An 18,424-nucleotide genomic window follows, 5' to 3' on the forward strand; every position below is an offset into this window, starting at 1 on the left:
TTCAATATACAGTACTTATCAGTGAAACAGTGATACAAAATAAAGATTAAAACATACATTTAATAAAAACAGGTTGATGCATGCATTGATCGTGACTCCTCCCTCACACATGGAACACAGCAGTGACTGATGCAAGTAGTTGTTTAATTCAAAGAGTGCCGCTGGTGCTGACACCCCTTGTCTCATTCCAACATTTGTCATTTGCGTTTTGAGCTGAACTGTGGTTAAATGTCTGCTACAGACCTCCATGTGACTCCATTTCAATGGTGAAATGTGCTTGGATTGGAGTATACAAAAATTTGCATACCCTGGCAGAAATTGTGAAATTTTGGCATTGATTTTGAAAATATGACTGATCATGCAAAAAAAAAAACTGACTTTTATTTAAGGATAGTGATCATATGAAGCCATTTATTTTCACATAGTTGTTTGGCTCCTTTTTAAATCATAATGATAACAGAAATCACCCAAATGGCCCTGATCAAAAGTTTACATACTCTTGAATGTTTGGCCTTGTTTCAGAAACACAAGGTGACACACACAGGTTTAAATGGCAATTAAAGGTTAATTTCCCACACCTGTGGCTTTTTAAATTGCAATTAGTGTCTGTGTATAAATAGTCAATGAGTTTGTTAGCTCTCACGTGGATACACTGAGCAGGCTACTGAGCCATGGGGAGCAGAAAAACTGTCAAAAGACCTGAGTAACAAGGTAATGGAACTTTATAAAGATGGAAAAGGATATAAAAAGATATCCAAAGCCTTGAAAATGCCAGTCAGTACTATTCAGTCACTTATTAAGAAGTGGAAAATTTGGGGATCTCTTGATACCAAGCCAAGGTCAGGTAGACCAAGCAAGACTTCAGCCATAACTGCCAGAAGAATTGTTCGGGATACAAAGAAAAACCCACAGGTAACCTCAGGAGAAATACAGGCTGCTCTGGAAAAAGACGGTGTGGTTGTTTCAAGGAGCACAATACGACGATACTTGAACAAAAATTAGCTGCATGGTCGAGCTGCCAGAAAGAAGCCTTTACTGCGCCAATGCCACAAAAAAGCCCGGTTATAATATGCCGACAACACCTTGACATGCCTCACAGCTTCTGGCACACTGTAATTTGGAGTGACGAGACCAAAATAGAGCTTTGTTTGGAGAAGGGTCAACAAGGCCTATAGTGAAAAGAATACCATCCCCGCTGTGAAGCATGGTGGTGGCTCACTGATGTTTTGGGGGTGTGTGAGCTCTAAAGGCACGGGGAATCTTATGAAAACTGATGGCAAGATGAATGTAGCATGTTATCAGAAAATACTGGCAGACAATTTGCATTCTTCTGCACGTCCCATGCGCAGCGTTCGCTCTTGGACTTTCCAGCACGACAATGACCCTAAGCACAAGGCCAAGTTGACCCTCCAGTGGTTACAGCAGAAAAAGGTGAAGGTTCTGGAGTGGCCATCACAGTCTCCTGACCTTAGTATCATCGAGCCACTCTGGGGAGATCTCAAACGTGTGGTTCATGCAAGACAACCAAAGACTTTGCATGACCTGGAGGTATTTTGCCAAGACGAATGGGCAGCTATACCACCTGCAAGAATTTGGGGCCTCATAGACAATTATTACAAAAGACTGCACGCTGTCATTGATGCTAAAGGGGACAATACACGGTATTAAGAACTAAGGGTATGCAGACTTTTGAACAGGGGTCATTTTATTTTATTTTTCTTTGTTGCCATGTTTTGTTTTATGATTGTGGCATCCTGTAATAACTTAGTTTAATATGAATCCCCTAAGAAATAAAAGAAATGTGTTTTGCCTGCTCACTCATGTTTTCTTTAAAAATGGTACATATATTACCAATTCTCCAAGGGTATGCAAAATTTTGAGCACAACTGTATACCAGCCATTGCTTTCTCAGATCGGCTCGGGCTGAATTAAAGCTCTGAAAACTGTTCTTCCACTGAATTTTGAAGCTGTACATGGTAATGTTCAGAATACTACTTCTCCTATATAAAAGATCCATACTTTAAAATACTCTTTTAAACACTAATTTTAAGTGGCGTTTAGGCAACTACTGTGCATGTAAACACATTTAACTGAAAACTAGCAGGCCTCACTATTTCAAAGCAGAAGTACATCATGAGGCTCAGTGCAAGTGGTACATTAAATTGAATCAGAGAAATTGGAATGCCCAACCGTCAACGGATGTAGAAAGGAAGTTCCGCATTACAGGTATTGCCAGAAAATTGCTTTTTTTTTTTGTGTAATCTGAGTTAAAGAAGCACAATTTAGGATTACAGTGTTGTCAGATTTTACTGCTGATTTGAAATATTCTTTGATAATAATCTTGACCAACCGTTTTTGAGACTTCGGTTTTCCTCCATTTAAGTAGATAGAATCTGCATTTTCATGAATGAAATGGCTTCCAGACAGTGTTCCAAATATGGCTGCAATTGGACTGACTTGCTAGAAAGACTTGGTTTAAATCAATGGACAGCCCTAGAAAAGCACAGAGTAATAATAAGTCAAGTTTGATTTAAACATTTATTTTATTTTATTCTGCATTTTTGTTATTTAGCCAGATACATCTATAAAAGGCTTCACAGCTGTTAAAACTAACTGCATAAATATATTACAAAGTTAGGAGTCTATAGTGGTTTAAATTTCTCAGGCATTGCCATCAATACACAGTGCAAAAATATAACAGTATCCATAAACTCATTTAAATGACATTCAGTTACAATAGAACATAGCCAATGAACAAACTACTTCTGCTTTTATCAACAGGGTGGACTAAAAATCACATTTAAAAACAAACTTACTATATAGTGATCTATTTAACTGACTACTATTACAGTACAAAATTGACAGTATTCAGCTAGAATATTGCTTTCATCAGCTGAGGGGACTTTGTTATTAATTGAAGCAACTACTACTGTATTAGTCCCTATAAAGAAGCTTGACAAGTACACTACAGCTTCAGAATATCAGCGGCTGTCTTCAGCAGCTTGCTCATAACAGTTGGATATAAGAGACCTACATCCTCAAAAGAGTCTTTGGAGAGAATGGCAATATCCACATAGTTTTCAGCAATGGCGGTGTCTCTGTAGAGCGCACGTTTCAGTAAGAATTGATCCCCAAAAGCTGCTCCTGCAGAGAGACGCTCAATGATCTTTGTGCCTCTTGTGTCTGGACACAGCTTTACCTTGCCAATTAATATCAAGAACATTCCAGTGCCAGTGTCTCCCTTTCTGTAAATGTATTCTCCTGACAAAGCAAAACAAATTAAAGACAATGAACCAATGTCTAACTTTAGTCCTTCAATACAGAGACTGTAAACTGGGTGGGCGATTATGTTTCTCATCCATTTAAATATGAAATATTTGACAAACACTCACCAACAGGGAAGCATCTGATGAGCATTCTTGTGGAAAGTTCCCTGAGAAAAGGTTCTGGGAGATGACTGAACAGCTGATGTTTTCTCAAAAGCTTTATGCAGATTCTACATTAAAAACAAAATAATATTGTGAAAATGGATAACTGTTTAGTTCTTTTTAAGCCTTGTATAGATAAAGAGTATATTAAAATTTAAACTGGAGAATTGATTTAAATAGAACAAAAGGTCAGCTTGCAATGCTGACTTAATCAGATACGATCATTTAAAAAAATGCTAATTATTGCCGATAGCAATATGGTCACCGATATATTGTTGAATTATTTTCATATTAAAGGTATAGTTCACCCAAAAATGAAAGTTCTGTCATCATTTACTCACCCTCATGTTGTTCCAAACCTGTGTGATTTTCGTTCTTCCGTGGAACACAAAAGGAAATGTTAGGATGATGACTGACTTTTTGGGTGAAATATCCATTTAATGTCTGTTGAAAGCATCTGAATACACTAAAGTAAGTTTCTTTGGGTAAAAGTTACTGCCAAATGTGTACCGGTAAATCTGTTTCATGCTGTTGGTTACCAGATAATCATTTTGTCTTGTCTCTCAAAAAAGCCTGGTAGTCTTGTTTACCTTGACAAAATCTCCATTTTCAAACAGTGGGGGATGTCTTTGAACAAAACTTCAGCATCTGTCCCATTGGTGCGATTCCATCGATAATTGTAAAATTGCATCACACGTTTTTGCAGTGCAGATGGGATTTTCTTATCAATCATGTATGTCTGAATAGTCTGAAATAGAAAGGTTTTTCAAAAATAAGCCACTACTAGTGTATGAATTACTGGTAAATGGTCAAATATAATAAGAATCAAATGCAGGGCTGCAAGACTATGATAAATATCATAATTGTTGATTATTTCCCTTGATATTGTCATTGCGATTATTTATTAACTTTAAGCTCAGATGGACCCGCGAGAAACACAAAATAGGTATCATTTTAAAGCTTAGAACATGTATTTTTGAATGCACGTAGGCATTATGACCAAAACTGAAGTGTTCCGTTTTGAACATTTATAAATAATTTTGATCTGAATAATTTTAACTGATCAAATAGCCATGTGTCATTTTGTTGGAAAACTTTCAAAGAGTAGAGTAAGACCAGCCTTTTTTTTTAATCACAGGCAAAATTATAGCAATTAATAGCTAAGTATACAGTATGTCTTTGACATACATGTTACATGTAAACAAGTGTTGCTTATGTGCTGCGTTTTTGCTTATAACTTCATTAAAAATAAAGAGAACATAAAATATCACATACCATTAGGTACAAGAGGTGATTATCTTTAAAACTATCCCACACACAAGGTAATTGGATGCATAGATCATTAGATAATCCACACAAAGCACAATGTGCACACAACACATAATGTGCTATCTGGTTAAAAACACATTAGTTTTCCTGGATCAGGTGACTTCATCATAAATGATGTAATATGTTGTCTGATGTCATTGAACACTAAACCAATCGTTTTAGGATTTAGGCAGCTGCAACCAGAGGTGGAAGTTATCCAAATGTGGGCAGAGAGGATCGTTCACTGTAATTGCCTACAGTTCATCCGGAAAGTATTCACAGTGCTTAATTTTTTCCACATTTTGTTATGTTACAGCCTTATTCCAAAATGGATTAAATTCATTATTTTCCTCAAAATTCTACAAACAATACCCCATAATGACAACATGAAAGAAGTTTGTTTGAAATCTTTGCAAATTTATTAAAATAAAAAAAGGAAAAAAAAAAAATCACATGTACATAAGTATTCACAGCCTTTGCCATGACACTCAAAATTGAGCTCAGGTGCATCCTGTTTCCAATGATCATCCTTGAGATGTTTCTACAACTTGATTGGAGTCCACCTGTGGTAAATTCAGTTGACTGGACATGATTTGGAAAGGCACACACCTAACAGTGCATGTCAGAGCACAAACCAAGCCATGAAGTCCAAGGAATTGTCTGCAGACCTCCGAGACAGGATTGTATCAAGGCACAGATCTGGGGAAGCGTACAGAAAAATTTCTGCAGCATTGAAGGTCCCAATGAGCACAGTGGCCTCCATCATCCGTAAATGGAAGAAGTTTGGAACCACCAGGACTCTTCCTAGAGCTGGCCGCCCGGCCAAACTGAGTGATCGGGGGAGAAGGGCCTTAGTCAGGGAGGTGACCAAGAACCCGACTGTCACTCTGACAGAGCTCCAGCGTTTCTCTGTGGAGAGAGGAGAACCTTCCAGAAGAACAACCATCTCTGCAGCACTCTACCAATCAGGCCTGTATGGTAGAGTGGCCAGACTGAAGCCACTCCTCAGTAAAAGGCACATGGACAGCCCGCCTGGAGTTTGCCAAAAGGCACCTGAAGGACTCTCAGACCATGAGAAACAAAGATTGAACTCTTTGGCCTGAACGGCAAGCATCATGTCTGGAGGAAACCAGGCACCGCTCATCACCTGGCCAATACCATCCCTACAGTGAAGCATGGTGGTGGCAGCATCATGCTGTGGGGATGTTTTTCAGCGGCAGGAATTGGGAGACTAGTCAGGATCGAGGGAAAGATGAATGCAGCAATGTACAGAGACATCCTTTATGAAAACCTGCTCCAGAGCGCTCTGGACCTCAGACTGGGGCGAAGGTTCATCTTCCAACAGGACAACGACCCTAAGCACACAGCCAAGATAACAAAGGAGTGGCTATGGAAGAACTCTGTGAATGTCCTTGAGTGGCCCAGCCAGAGCCCAGACTTGAACCCGATTGAACATCTCTGGAGAGACCTGAAAATGGCTGTGCACCGACGCTCCTCATCCAATCTGATGGAGCTTGAGAGGTCCTGCAAAGAAGAATGGGAGAAACTGCCCAAAAATAGGTGTGCCAAGCTTGTAGCATCATACTCAAAAAGACTTGAGGCTGTAATTGGTGCCAAAGGTGCTTCAACAAAGTATTGAGCAAAGGCTGTGAATACTTATGTACATGTGATTTTTTTTTTTTTCCTTCAATAAATTTGCAAAGATTTCAAACAAACTTCTATCACGTTGTCATTATGGGGTATTGTTTGTAGAATTTTGAGGAAAATAATGAATTTAATCCATTTTGGAATAAGGCTGTAACATAACAAAATGTGGAAAAAGTGAAGCACTGTGAATACTTTCCGGATGCACTGTATGGCTACCAGCAGATGGTGCCAAGTGCATGACACAGACTCGATGATGACTCAAATAACAAAGAATGGAACTGAATGAGATCTTGTACACCCCTAGTTTTCTTTTTTTTTTTTTTGCTGTAAAAGTATTGTTTATTGTTAGTTTATGTTAACTAATGTTGTTAACTAATGTTAACAAATGTAACCTTATTTTAAAGTGTTACCGCTTGTATTTTTTTTTTTATGTTTGTAATTAACATATTTATTGATCCATATGCACGTGACAGTGGAAAAAACTCAACACATATATCAAGAATCAACATTTTACATTTAAACCCTACTAATACAATCCCACCCTGACCCCTAATGAACACCCTTGTGGTCCCACATAACACACACACAATCCCCCCCCCCCCCCCCCAAAAAATAAAAAATTATATATATACATATATATATATATATACAAACAAATAAATAAAATAATAATAAACATACACGATTATACGAAACTACACTCTCCACATCCCCTCCCAGAGAGTCCCCCCCAAACAACTAAATATTTGCCCCATTTTTTAACAAATAAGTCCCTAAACCCCAGCCTTCTACTTATCGCCTCTTCAAATGCAGCTATCCTCCCCATTTCCACACACCACTCCGAAAAAGAGGGTGCTCCACTTGACTTCCAACCCCTTAAAATTACTTGCCTGCCGATCATGAGACTGGTCAGAACCCAATTTTTTACGTGATTATCCCCTAAATGCATGACTGCCCCATTACCCAAAATACAGAGTCTGGGACAAAGCAAAACCTGAGTGTTCAAAACATCACACAAATACCTCTGAACCCTCAACCAAAACTCCTGGATCTTAACACATCCCCAAAAGACATGGGTAGTGTCTCCAACTTCTGATTGGCATCGCCAGCAAGTGGGTGTGTCTTTAAGACCAAGCCTATATAATCTAGAGGGGGTCCAATAAAATCTATGTAAAATCTTAAATTGCACAAGGCGAACCCTTGCATCTCTAGATACAGACTTGACATTTTTAAGAATCTTAGTCCACACTCCATCCTCCAATACCAAATTCAAATCTTTTTCCCATACTCTCTTGAGAGAAGTCAAGGCTCCATCCCCCAGACTCTGAATTAGTAGGGAGTAATACACTGATGCTTCATGGCCTTTTCCAAAAGCAGCAATCACCTCTCCCAAAGCACCTGCCGCTTTAGGGAGGTGCGTGCCACTCCCAAAAATAGTGCAGAGTAGGTGGCGAAGCTGTAAATACTTATAAAACTGAGATCTGGGAATGCCAAAATGTTGAACCAAATTTTCAAAAGGTCTCAATACTCCACCCTCATATAGGTCACCAAGTGCATTAACCCCCCTCACAATCCAATCTGACCAAAAAAAGGGGACTTATTAACACATAGTTTAGGGTTCAGCTATATGCTCGAGGCTGCGTTTAAATAAATATCCAAATTAAACACTCTGGACACTTTTGTCAATATCGAGTGCAAATGCAAAATAATGGGGTGCGACTTAACCTCTCCGGCTAGTTTGATCGAAAGGCTTTGCAGTGGTGAAATAGGGGCAAGAACTTCCTTTTCAATACAAAACCAGGGAGGGGCTCTCTCAGGTGGAAGCGACCAATGAGCCAAATGTCTAAGACCGAACGCATAATAATAAAACAAAATCTTGGGTAGGCCTAACCCACCATTGTCAATTGGCCTATGTAACTTATTGAAATTTAATCTGGGGTGCTTACCATTCCAAATAAAGGACTTCGCTATGCTATCAAATTGCTTGAAATAAGAGAGGGGGACATCTACAGGGAGAGACTGAAGCAGGTAGTTGAATTTTGGAATACAATTCATTTTAATAACATTAACCTTCCCAATCATCGATAAATGTAATGAAGCCCACCTGCCCACATCGCTCGAAAACCTTTTTATTAAAGGGTCAAAATTAATGAAATATGTCAGACAAATTTGCTGGGAATAAAATCCCCAAATACTTAATGCCCTGTTTGGGCAACTGGAAGGCGCCCGGCTGGGAAGCCGTTTCTGGGCAGTACGCTGTCAGCACCAAAGCTTTGGATTTAGACCAATTGACTCTGTATCCTGAGAACTTGGAAAAGTAATTAATAATTCTGTGGAGGCAAGGCATAGATCTAGTAGGTTCAGAGACAAATAATAAAATATCATCTGCGTAAAGCAGAAGCTTATGCGCCACACCTCCCGCTGTCACCCCTGGAAAATCATCCTCCTTTCTTATCGCGGCTGCTAATGGTTCCAGGGCAAGACAGAACAATAATGGGGAAAGAGGGCAACCCTGCCGAGTGCCCCTATCCAGAGTAAAATAATCTGAAATTAATCCATTTGTTTGTACCGCTGCTACAAGGTGTCTATAAAGTAACTTAATCCAACCAATAAATGTACTCCCGAACCCATGCATTTCCAGAATCTTAAAAAGATAATCCCATTCTACCATATCAAATGCCTTTTCGGCATCAAGTGATATGGCAGCGATCGGGGATTGATCATTCGCTACTGACCATATGATATTAATGAGACGCCTAATGTTATCAGAAGAGTTACGGCCCCGAATAAACCCCACCTGATCTATAAGTATAAGAGATGTCATAACTTAATCGGTTAGCCAAAATTTTTGACACTATTTATACATCTAGTCGGATCAGGGAGATTGGACAGTAACTTTTACACTCGCTTGGATCTTTGTCCTTTTTAAGAATCAGACTGACCCGGGCTTGTGTCATGGTTGGTGGAAGCTTTCCATTCTTTAATGATTCAGTATAAACTTGTAACAAAAGTGGAGCCAGTTCTGTAGCATAGGATCTAAAAAATTCTGCGGCAAAACCATCTGGCCCCGGAGACTTGCCAGTAGGTAGGGACTTAATTACCGATTCAAGCTCCTCCAAGTTTATCTCAGAATCAAGAGAGTTTTTTTGCTCAATCATCAGTTTAGGAAGATCTAATGGTTCCACAGAGTTTCTAATATCTTCATCAGTAGATGAAGACGTGGAACTATAAAGATCAATATAGAATTCTTTAAAGGCATTATTAATATCAATGGCTGTGGTAAATATTTCACCATCAGCAGATTTCACTGAGGGAATGGTAGAAAAAGACTCTCTCTGCTTTATATATCTAGCCAAAAGCTTCCCTGTCACCCGACTCAAAGTATGACTGTCTTGCCCTGAACAATCAAAACTCCACTTTCCGCGACAAAATAGTATTATATCTATATTTCAATCGGGTCAATTCTCTAAGGCCATCAGCTGACATACGGCGCTTCAGTTCTTCCTCTGCACTTTTAATATTTCCTTATGCTTTGGATTTTTTGATGAATAAGGCATACTGTATGACCCGACCCCTAAGAACCACCTTAAGTGCCTCCCAAGCCATGCCCACAGAGGATACTGAGGACCAGTTGGTCTTCATATAATCACTGACTTCAGTCTTTAACATTTGTTGGAAATCAGGATTTTGCAGAAGGGATACATTAAGGCGCCAACTATATGACTTCTTTTTCTCTATATGTGGCATCACCTTTAAACTCACCAGGGCATGATCTGAGACTAAAATGTTTCCAATTGAGCAATCAACAATGGATGAAATGAGGGATTTGGATATCAAAAAAACAAAAATCTATTCTAGAATAAACCTTATGGACTGATGAAAAAAATTTATAGTCCCTACTGGATGGGTTCAAAAGTCTCCAAATATCTGTAAGACCAAGATTTTTCACATCCTGTGATGCGTCAATGTTGCTCTAGGGGGTTTACACACTTTTGCTTCACTATGATCAAGGACTGAATCCATCAAAAGATTAAAGTCTCCTCCCAATATTATATCATGACGGATGCCAGCGGCTTGCAACATCCCTTCAAGATCTATAAAAAAGCCCTGATCATCAGCGTTAGGTGCGTAAATATTAGCCAAAATCAGCCTTTGCCCTTGAATTTCAGCTAAAACAATAATTACTCTTCCTAATTTATCTATTATTAAACATGCACATTATTCCCATCCATGAAAGCGCCAACCAGCGACAATCCCTTTAAACTCAAAAGGTCCATGAACGCCCACGAGCCCCCATGACAACTTTGCCATCGGATTGCTCAATTTTGCCTCACAAATTTGTGAAGCAAAGTTACATAACAGAAAATACTTTGTAAACTAAACCCAGTCAATAGGAAGAATGAACACAAAGAATGTGCAGATTCATTCACAGAACTGTCTCAGAGGGTACACCCCTTGTTTTTTTGTTTGTTTGTTTTTTTGTTTTTTGTTATAGGCCTTTAATTTTGGATATGCCGCTGAAACTCTTTAAAAATCTTAAAAAAAAAAAAAAAAGTTTAAAGGGTTAAACTGAAATATTTTGTGTGTACTATACTGTATGTAGGCTACGTCCAAAGACCTGAGATCTGTGTTCCTGAATTACTATATTACTATACTGCTGTTTTATACAGTACAATACTAAATCAAGAATGAACAGTCAACTTCACATTGGCCCTCTTAGTGGCATGAAAAATAAATGAATTGTAGTTGTAATCTTGATTATTTATTCAATTTATTGTGTAGCCCTAGTTATATGCACTTTAAATAGTAGTTTTCAAAGATGCAGTGTTTAAAATTACCTCTAACTTCTCTTCATAGGCTACCTGCAGTGCCCTCTTGTTTGTTTGTGTAGAAGTGAGAAGTCCCATTTTATAATTCACTTGAATTTTTGCCAGAATCATTAACATAACGAATACAATAATTTCTTCAAGGTTTGCTGCCTTTATGTCACCATATCCTGTTGTTGTGTAGATTTGTAACACCAAGTAGGTAGCGTATCTGTACATTTCTGGGAAGGAATAAATCTCTGCAAAGAAAAAGCAGATGTATTGAATTTGAAATGTAAATTAAAATGGCAGCCATACATAAAATTCATCTACATTAATCTCATGAAAACATACCCAGGTTACATTTCACCAAGAAACTAATTCTATTTTTTGGACGATTAAGATCTTTTGCATTGTGGCATTATTACTAAGACAATTAAGCACATATTCCTTCCAAATTCTTGTTAAGTAATATATTTGCACAAGATTAAAAATAAAAAAACCTTTAATAATTATTTTTTTTTTTAAATCATTATAAATTAAAAGGCAATACAACAAAAACTACAATGATAGATAAGTATTTAACGATTTAATTGGTATATTATGTTTTTCACATTACAGTAATGATAATGTTTTTTTGTTTTTGTTTTTTGCACTGGATGGGGTTCCTGAGATTTGTCATTTCATCTTTTAATGCTATTAGTTTTAGCCTGACAAATCCAACATACTCTTAACAGTTTTAAAACTATAACTATCTGAATTTAAAACTGTGACTTTTTTTAAAGTACTGTAAAAAGTGATTATTAGGATTCATGGTTAAAAAACATTTGAATTAAAAAAAGAAAACATTTCACATGCAGGAAAAACTATTTACCGGATAAAATGGTAAATTAAACAAATGTATACCTGACATTTTATGCCATTTAATAAGTTTGAATTTACAACTCATTCATTTTAAATTGTCTTAGTTTTATAATTCCCTTACCTGTTTCACCCACCCATGACATTAATCCATACATCTTAACAAATGAAATCCACAACACTGCCGCACAGTGAATAAAGAGGACTGCATGTACCAAGTACTTGATGATCCTAATGCACAGAAGACTGAAAGAGCACAGATACAAAAAAGGATCAATAAAAATGCAGTTTTATGAATCTGTTTTGACAAATAATGAACTGGATTTGCAGCAATGTGGTATTTAGAATATAGCAGGAGCAGTGTGTATTTTTTTTTTTTTTTTTTTTAATACTTTCTCCTATCTTAGTTTGATGTACAGAGACAATGGTAAGTAAGCCATTTGTAGGTTGACTTCCTGAACAGTGTTAACACTGTGACTTTGTGGTGCTTTTAAAAAAATTGCTTCTTGTTTGAGCGGTCTGACTTCTGGATCAATCGATGGTGTGAGTTTGGACTATCTGTTTTGACCAGTGGCAGACAGGAGTCGTGTTTGGGAACCTGTTTGGAAACAATCAGTAGGCTCAATAAAAATAAACAAGTTCTAAGCAGATATGATGACTTGTGATCACCACATGGTGAAAGTCGGTTAAAAAAGCTTAGGATACAGCTTAACGCTCATTGGGCCTTAGTCATTAAACATGAGCAGAACAAATTTGTTTGATATTTTGACAAATGTATGAGGCATTTTTTCCATTAAATGTAAGTCTATGGTGTCCAAAACTTTTAAGCTCCAAAAAGGGCATAAAGGCAGCATAAGAGTAATCTATATGACTTCAGTGGTTTAATCCATGTCTCCTGAAGCAATATGATTGCTTTGGGTGTGAAACAGACCAAAACATTAGTCGTTATTCATTCTAAATTTGCTAGTGTACCATCAACCTTTTGGCAACTGTGGTACATTGTAAAAGTATCCCAAAAAACTAATTTTCGCTGAGAATGAGAGAGTTAAAATAATGAGAATTTTCACTTTTGAGACTCATTTTTGAAAGTGAATTATTCCTTTAAATTTATCAGCAACAACGAACATGGCATTTGCCTTGACTTGCATTAACTGCTGGTCCACTGCGAGAAGTGTGAATCATACAGCTGTTTTTTGATTACGCACCAACTGCAGTCACCTGCTCTCGTCTAATTTCAAGGCAAAGGTGCCTGAAAACTCGAAAGAGCCTATTATTTTAGCAATTCCGTTTGGTGCATCAATGGAAATTTACAGAAATTACACACTATAGCTTTATGTTGCCTTTAACTGGTATCCATAAACCACTTAAGTTAAACTTATTTTATCCTTTTCACAAACAAAATTCAGGAATGTTTCAGGGCAATATGTTATTAAATGTAAGAAATATTGGTAACATACTTGGTTGTTATTGACTGTTCTTCCTTCCTCATAAACACTAAAAGTGTAATGATGCGTGGTAAGTGAGCCATCCGGGCATAAATGATCATAGGCAGGAATGTTGCTGGCTCAATTGTATACATTTGGTGCAAAACTAAAAGGCCATATGGAAATGAGCAGACCAGATCAAAGACATATCCAATTTTTCTCTTCATGTAGTTCTGCGATGTTGATTTGTAGTCTGAAATATATGTTCCACTCTCATCATAATAACAAATGTGAAACTTCAAGATGATCTGAAAAAAGAAAAAAAAAATCAGGTTGATGAAGCACTTCTGATTCTGTTTAGCTTCACAACAGTGTTATTATAGTTTGGGATTTTGTATTTTGTATTTAGTTTTTATTTCTGTTTTATATTCAATTTGTCATTCCATATTAGTTTTCATTACTTTTCACAGTTTTTCTGTTAGTTTAAGTTTAGTTAGTTTTTATTTTAGTTTTAGTATTTTTTTTGGCTGCCAAAGCTTAACGTTTACTGGTATAATTTAAAAAGTCTAACACAGTCTTGTGTTACCTCTATCGAGTTGTATTATGTTTCATTTGGATAATACATGTTGCAAATTTTATAATTACAATTTGTGTGAGTGAATATGGGTAAATTGACATACAGTGGATATAAAAAGTCCACACACCCCTGTTAAAACAGCATGTTTTTGTGATGTAAAAAAATAAACAAAGATAAATCATATCAGACTTTTTGCACCTTTCATGTAAAAATTACAACCTATGCAATGCCACTGAAAACCAAAGTGACACATTTCAGAGAGAGAAAAAAACAGAATAATCTAACTGCATAAGTGTGCACATCTCTGAACTAATACTTAGTTGAAGCACCCTTTGATTTTAATTACAGCACTCAGTCTGTTTGGATAAGAGTCTATTAGCTTGGCACATTTTGACTTAGAATATTTCCCCACTCTTCTTTCCAAAAATGTTCCAGATCTGTCAAATTGCGAGGGCTTCTCCTGTGTACGGCCCTCTTCAGGTCCCCCCACAGATTTTCTATAGGATTCAGGTCTGGTCTCTGGCTGGGCCATTCCAAAACATTAATCTTTGTTTGCTGAAGCCATTGTTTTGTTGATTTGGATGTGTGCTTTGGATCATTGTCATGCTGAACCGTGAAAGATCTCTTCATTTTCAGCTTTCTAGTAGACACCAGAAGGTTCTGTGCCAGAACTGACTGGTACTTGGTACTACAACCTTTAATGTTGCAGTAGGCCTCTTGACAGCCTCCCTGACCAGTTTTCTCTTTGTCTTCTCATCAATTTTGGAGGGACGTCCTGTTCTTGATAATGTCACTGTTGTGCCATACTTTCTCCACTTGTTGATGACTGTCTTCACTGTGTTCCATGGTATATCTAATGCCTTGGAAAAAATTTTGTAGCCCTCACCTGAGCGATACCTTTCAATAATGAGATCCTGTTGATGCATTGTAAGCTCTCTGTGGCCCATGGCTCTTGTGGTAGCATGCAACCAAGATGTCAGAAAAATCCTACAAGAACAGCTGAGATTTATTTGGAGTTAGTGTCACTTCATGTAAAGACAGGTGTGTACTATTTCACATGAGCTTGATGATTGGTTGATTCTGAACACAGCCACATACCCAATTATAAAAGGGTGTGCACACTTATGCAGTTAAGTTATTCTAAGTTTAAAAAAATATTTCACTGAAATGTGTCACTTTGGCTTTCAGTGGCATTGCATAGGTTGTAATTTTTACATTAAAGGTGCAAGAAGTCTGATATGATTTATCCTTGTTTCATTTTATACAACACAAAAACCTGCTGTTTTAACAGGGGTGTGTAGACTTTTTATATCCACTGTAGGACATTTAAACTTGATCCCCATTGTATCCATATGAATTTCCTTAAAGCATTATACAGTGGCCTCCACTAATATTGGCATCCTTGGTAAATATGAGCAACATTTTTTTTTTCACCCTTTTATTCAATACTTTGTGCAACCTCCCTTTGCCAAGATAACAGCTCTGAGTCTTCTCTTATAATGCCTAATGAGGTTGGAGAACACTTGGCAAGGGATCTGAGACCATTCCTCCATACAGTATCTCTCCAGATCCTTCAAATTCTGAAGTCCACGCTGGTTGACTCTCCTCTTTAGTTCACCCCACATATTTTCTACGGGGTTCAGGTCAGGGGACTGGGATGGCCATGGCAGAACCTTGATTTTGTGGTCAGTGGACCATTTGTGTGTTGATTTTGATGTGTGTTTTGGATCATTGTCCTACTGGAAGATCCAACCAGGGCCCATTGAAAGCTTTCTGGCAGAGGCTGTCAGGTTTAGATTTTTTATCTGTTGGTATTTGATAGAGTCCATGATGCCATGTGTCAGAAAAAGATGCCTAGGACCTCTAGTATAAAAACAGCCCCACACAGTTAAAGATCCAGCACCACAATTAACCGTGGGTATTGGGTATTTCATCTCTGAGTGCGCCAAACCCATCTCTGGTGTTCTCTTTTTTTTTTTGTTTCATCTGACCATAGAACCCGGTCCCATTTGAAGTTCCAGTAGTGTCTGGTAAACTGAAGACACTTGAGTTTGTTGTTGGATGAGAGCAAAGGCTTTTTTCTTGAAACCCTCCCAAACAACTTGTGGTGATGTAGGTGATGTCTGATATTTGTTTTGTTTTTTTGAGACTTTCTGACCCCAAGACCCAACTAATTGCAATTCTCCAGCTGTGATCCTTGGAGATTCTTGGCCACTTGAACCATCCTCCTCACTGTGCGGGGAGACAATATAGACACACCCTTTTCCAGGCCGATTCTTAAGATCTCCAGTTGATTGGCACTTCTTAATTATTGCCCTGATGATGGAAAAGGGTATTTTCAATGCTTTAGCTATTTTCTTATAGCCACTTCCTATTTTGTGAAGCTCAACAACCTAACATCATAACTTTATTCTTTGGTCTTACCCACTGTGATGGATGATTAAGGGAGTTTGGCTTGTGTATTACCTTGTATTTATACCCCTGTGAAACAGGAAGTCATGGCTGAACATATTAATGTTCCTAGTCACCCAGGTGTACTAAAACATTTAAAATATGAATGGCAATATACTTCAGATATATTTTACTCATAAGAATTTCTAGGAGTGCCAATAACTGTGGCAACTGTGTTTTGGAGAAAATGTTTATTTAATTATGGGATTTTTCCCTCCTTTCAATTATTTTACTTCAATTAAAGGTTAGATTTTTGTGAATATTTTGAATGAAAGATCAAAAGGATAAACAAAGACACAAAAGTTGCACAAAGTATTGAATAAAAGGGTGCCAATAATTGTGCCACACATATATTTGACAAAAATATTTGTTTTTATTACACTTGTGTTGTGTTTGCAATTGTTTGATATCCATTAAAGGATAGATTTATTTGTGAATATTTTGAATGAAAGACCAAAAGGTTAAACAATAAAAATAATTTTTTACAGCCTTCTTTTCTCATATTTACCAAGGGTGAATGCTGCCTTTATGTGCTTTTTGGACCCTGTTGACTTGTGTTGTATGGACCTACAGAGCTGAGATATTCTACTAATATCTTTGTTTGTGATCAGCAGAAGACAGAAAGTCTACACACTTGGAATGGCATGATGGTCAATAAACGATGAGAGAATATTATTTTTTTGGGTAAACTATCTCTTTAAATTTGATTTTACTTCAGGATGTGTGGCAGAGCTCATTTCATGACCACTGGTGGGAAAAGCAATGGTAAAGAAAATGACAAAAATGTTGCTTGTAAATGTTACATTGATGTAAAAGTGTATAAGAAAATATAAAAATGTATTCCAAATACTTTGTAGATATTTTCTTGAGACTAATTTTAATTCTTTCTCACTTTACTGCTTAAAAAAAATTCTGGGATTTGGTAAAATGAGGGTCTTCAAAGGTTCCAGTTTCCAGTGTTGAGCATTTCTTAATTTTTGTTTTTGACTAAAGTAAAAGACATCCTAAGTTTTCTTCAAAGGTATAATGTTGGGTTATGTGTGTTTGGATCATGATTAAAAGTGTCAAGAAATGGAACATTTTTCAAAAGTGTCCCACTTTGCCCATATTCACACTAGTATATCAAAAAGTTATGAAAGTATTTCAGTTTAGTTTCAGATGTTTTTCCAATAATTTCCGTTTTTAATTTTTAGTTAACGAAATTAGTTTTATTTAGTTTTAGGTTCAGTTTTCGTTAACAATAATAACATCCGTCAACATCTCACCTACAGTGGCATGCAAAGTCCACAAGTAAAATGCTTCTATTTTGTACTCTTTTATAATTTAATACAAAAAAATCAGGGCTGGGTATTGATACAGATTTCCCGATTCAATTCCGATTCACAGGCTCTCAATTCGATATCAATTCATATGGGTGTATTTCAGTTATAATGTCCCTCTTGCTTACATATGAAAACAATGCTTTTAATTATACAGGGGGCCTTCTTACTTTCCAGGTGCTCTTAATAACTCACAATAGGATCACAATTTAAATAAGATTCATTTTTGTTGCAATACCACTAATAACAGCAATTATATTTTAACCTTAACAGCAGCACATCTTCACGCATTTGCTTAATGATGTTAGTTACAACAAAATGCCAAAGGCGGTACACAAATTATAGATACTAATGATTTCACACTGGAGCAGTTTTGAAGCTTGTATTGGATATCTTATTTTTGAACATATGTTGTGTGTGATGCTCTCTTGGTTTTTACTGGTTGACAGTATTTCATAAACATATAACTGCATCATAAGGGCATCGGTGATTGGCATCAGCCTCAAATTTCCTGATCGGTTCACCACTACTATGTTTATGATACTTCCTATTTTAAGATTTAAACTCAGTCACTATTGAAAAGAAAGTGGGGGTCATTAAAACA

The 18,424-nt window shown here is 37.1% G+C and overlaps 1 protein-coding gene across 1 annotated transcript in view; it reads right to left on the reverse strand.

Annotated features, from left to right (window-relative positions):
• Positions 1–2,965: 2,965 nt before the first annotated feature.
• The window catches only part of LOC127428788 (uncharacterized), a 71,437-nt gene continuing 55,978 nt past the window's right edge, over positions 2,966–18,424 (reverse strand). The window contains exons 35-40 of the mRNA XM_051677383.1: positions 13,507–13,781; positions 12,174–12,295; positions 11,222–11,448; positions 4,019–4,176; positions 3,393–3,496; positions 2,966–3,261 (exon numbers count right to left, since the gene is read on the reverse strand). Coding sequence (XP_051533343.1) covers positions 2,966–3,261; positions 3,393–3,496; positions 4,019–4,176; positions 11,222–11,448; positions 12,174–12,295; positions 13,507–13,781 — 1,182 coding nt within the window. The remainder of the gene's footprint in view (positions 3,262–3,392; positions 3,497–4,018; positions 4,177–11,221; positions 11,449–12,173; positions 12,296–13,506; positions 13,782–18,424) is intronic.

The sequence above is a fragment of the Myxocyprinus asiaticus genome, chromosome 38, assembly GCF_019703515.2.
Source record: "Myxocyprinus asiaticus isolate MX2 ecotype Aquarium Trade chromosome 38, UBuf_Myxa_2, whole genome shotgun sequence".
NCBI classification, from domain to species: domain Eukaryota; kingdom Metazoa; phylum Chordata; class Actinopteri; order Cypriniformes; family Catostomidae; genus Myxocyprinus; species Myxocyprinus asiaticus.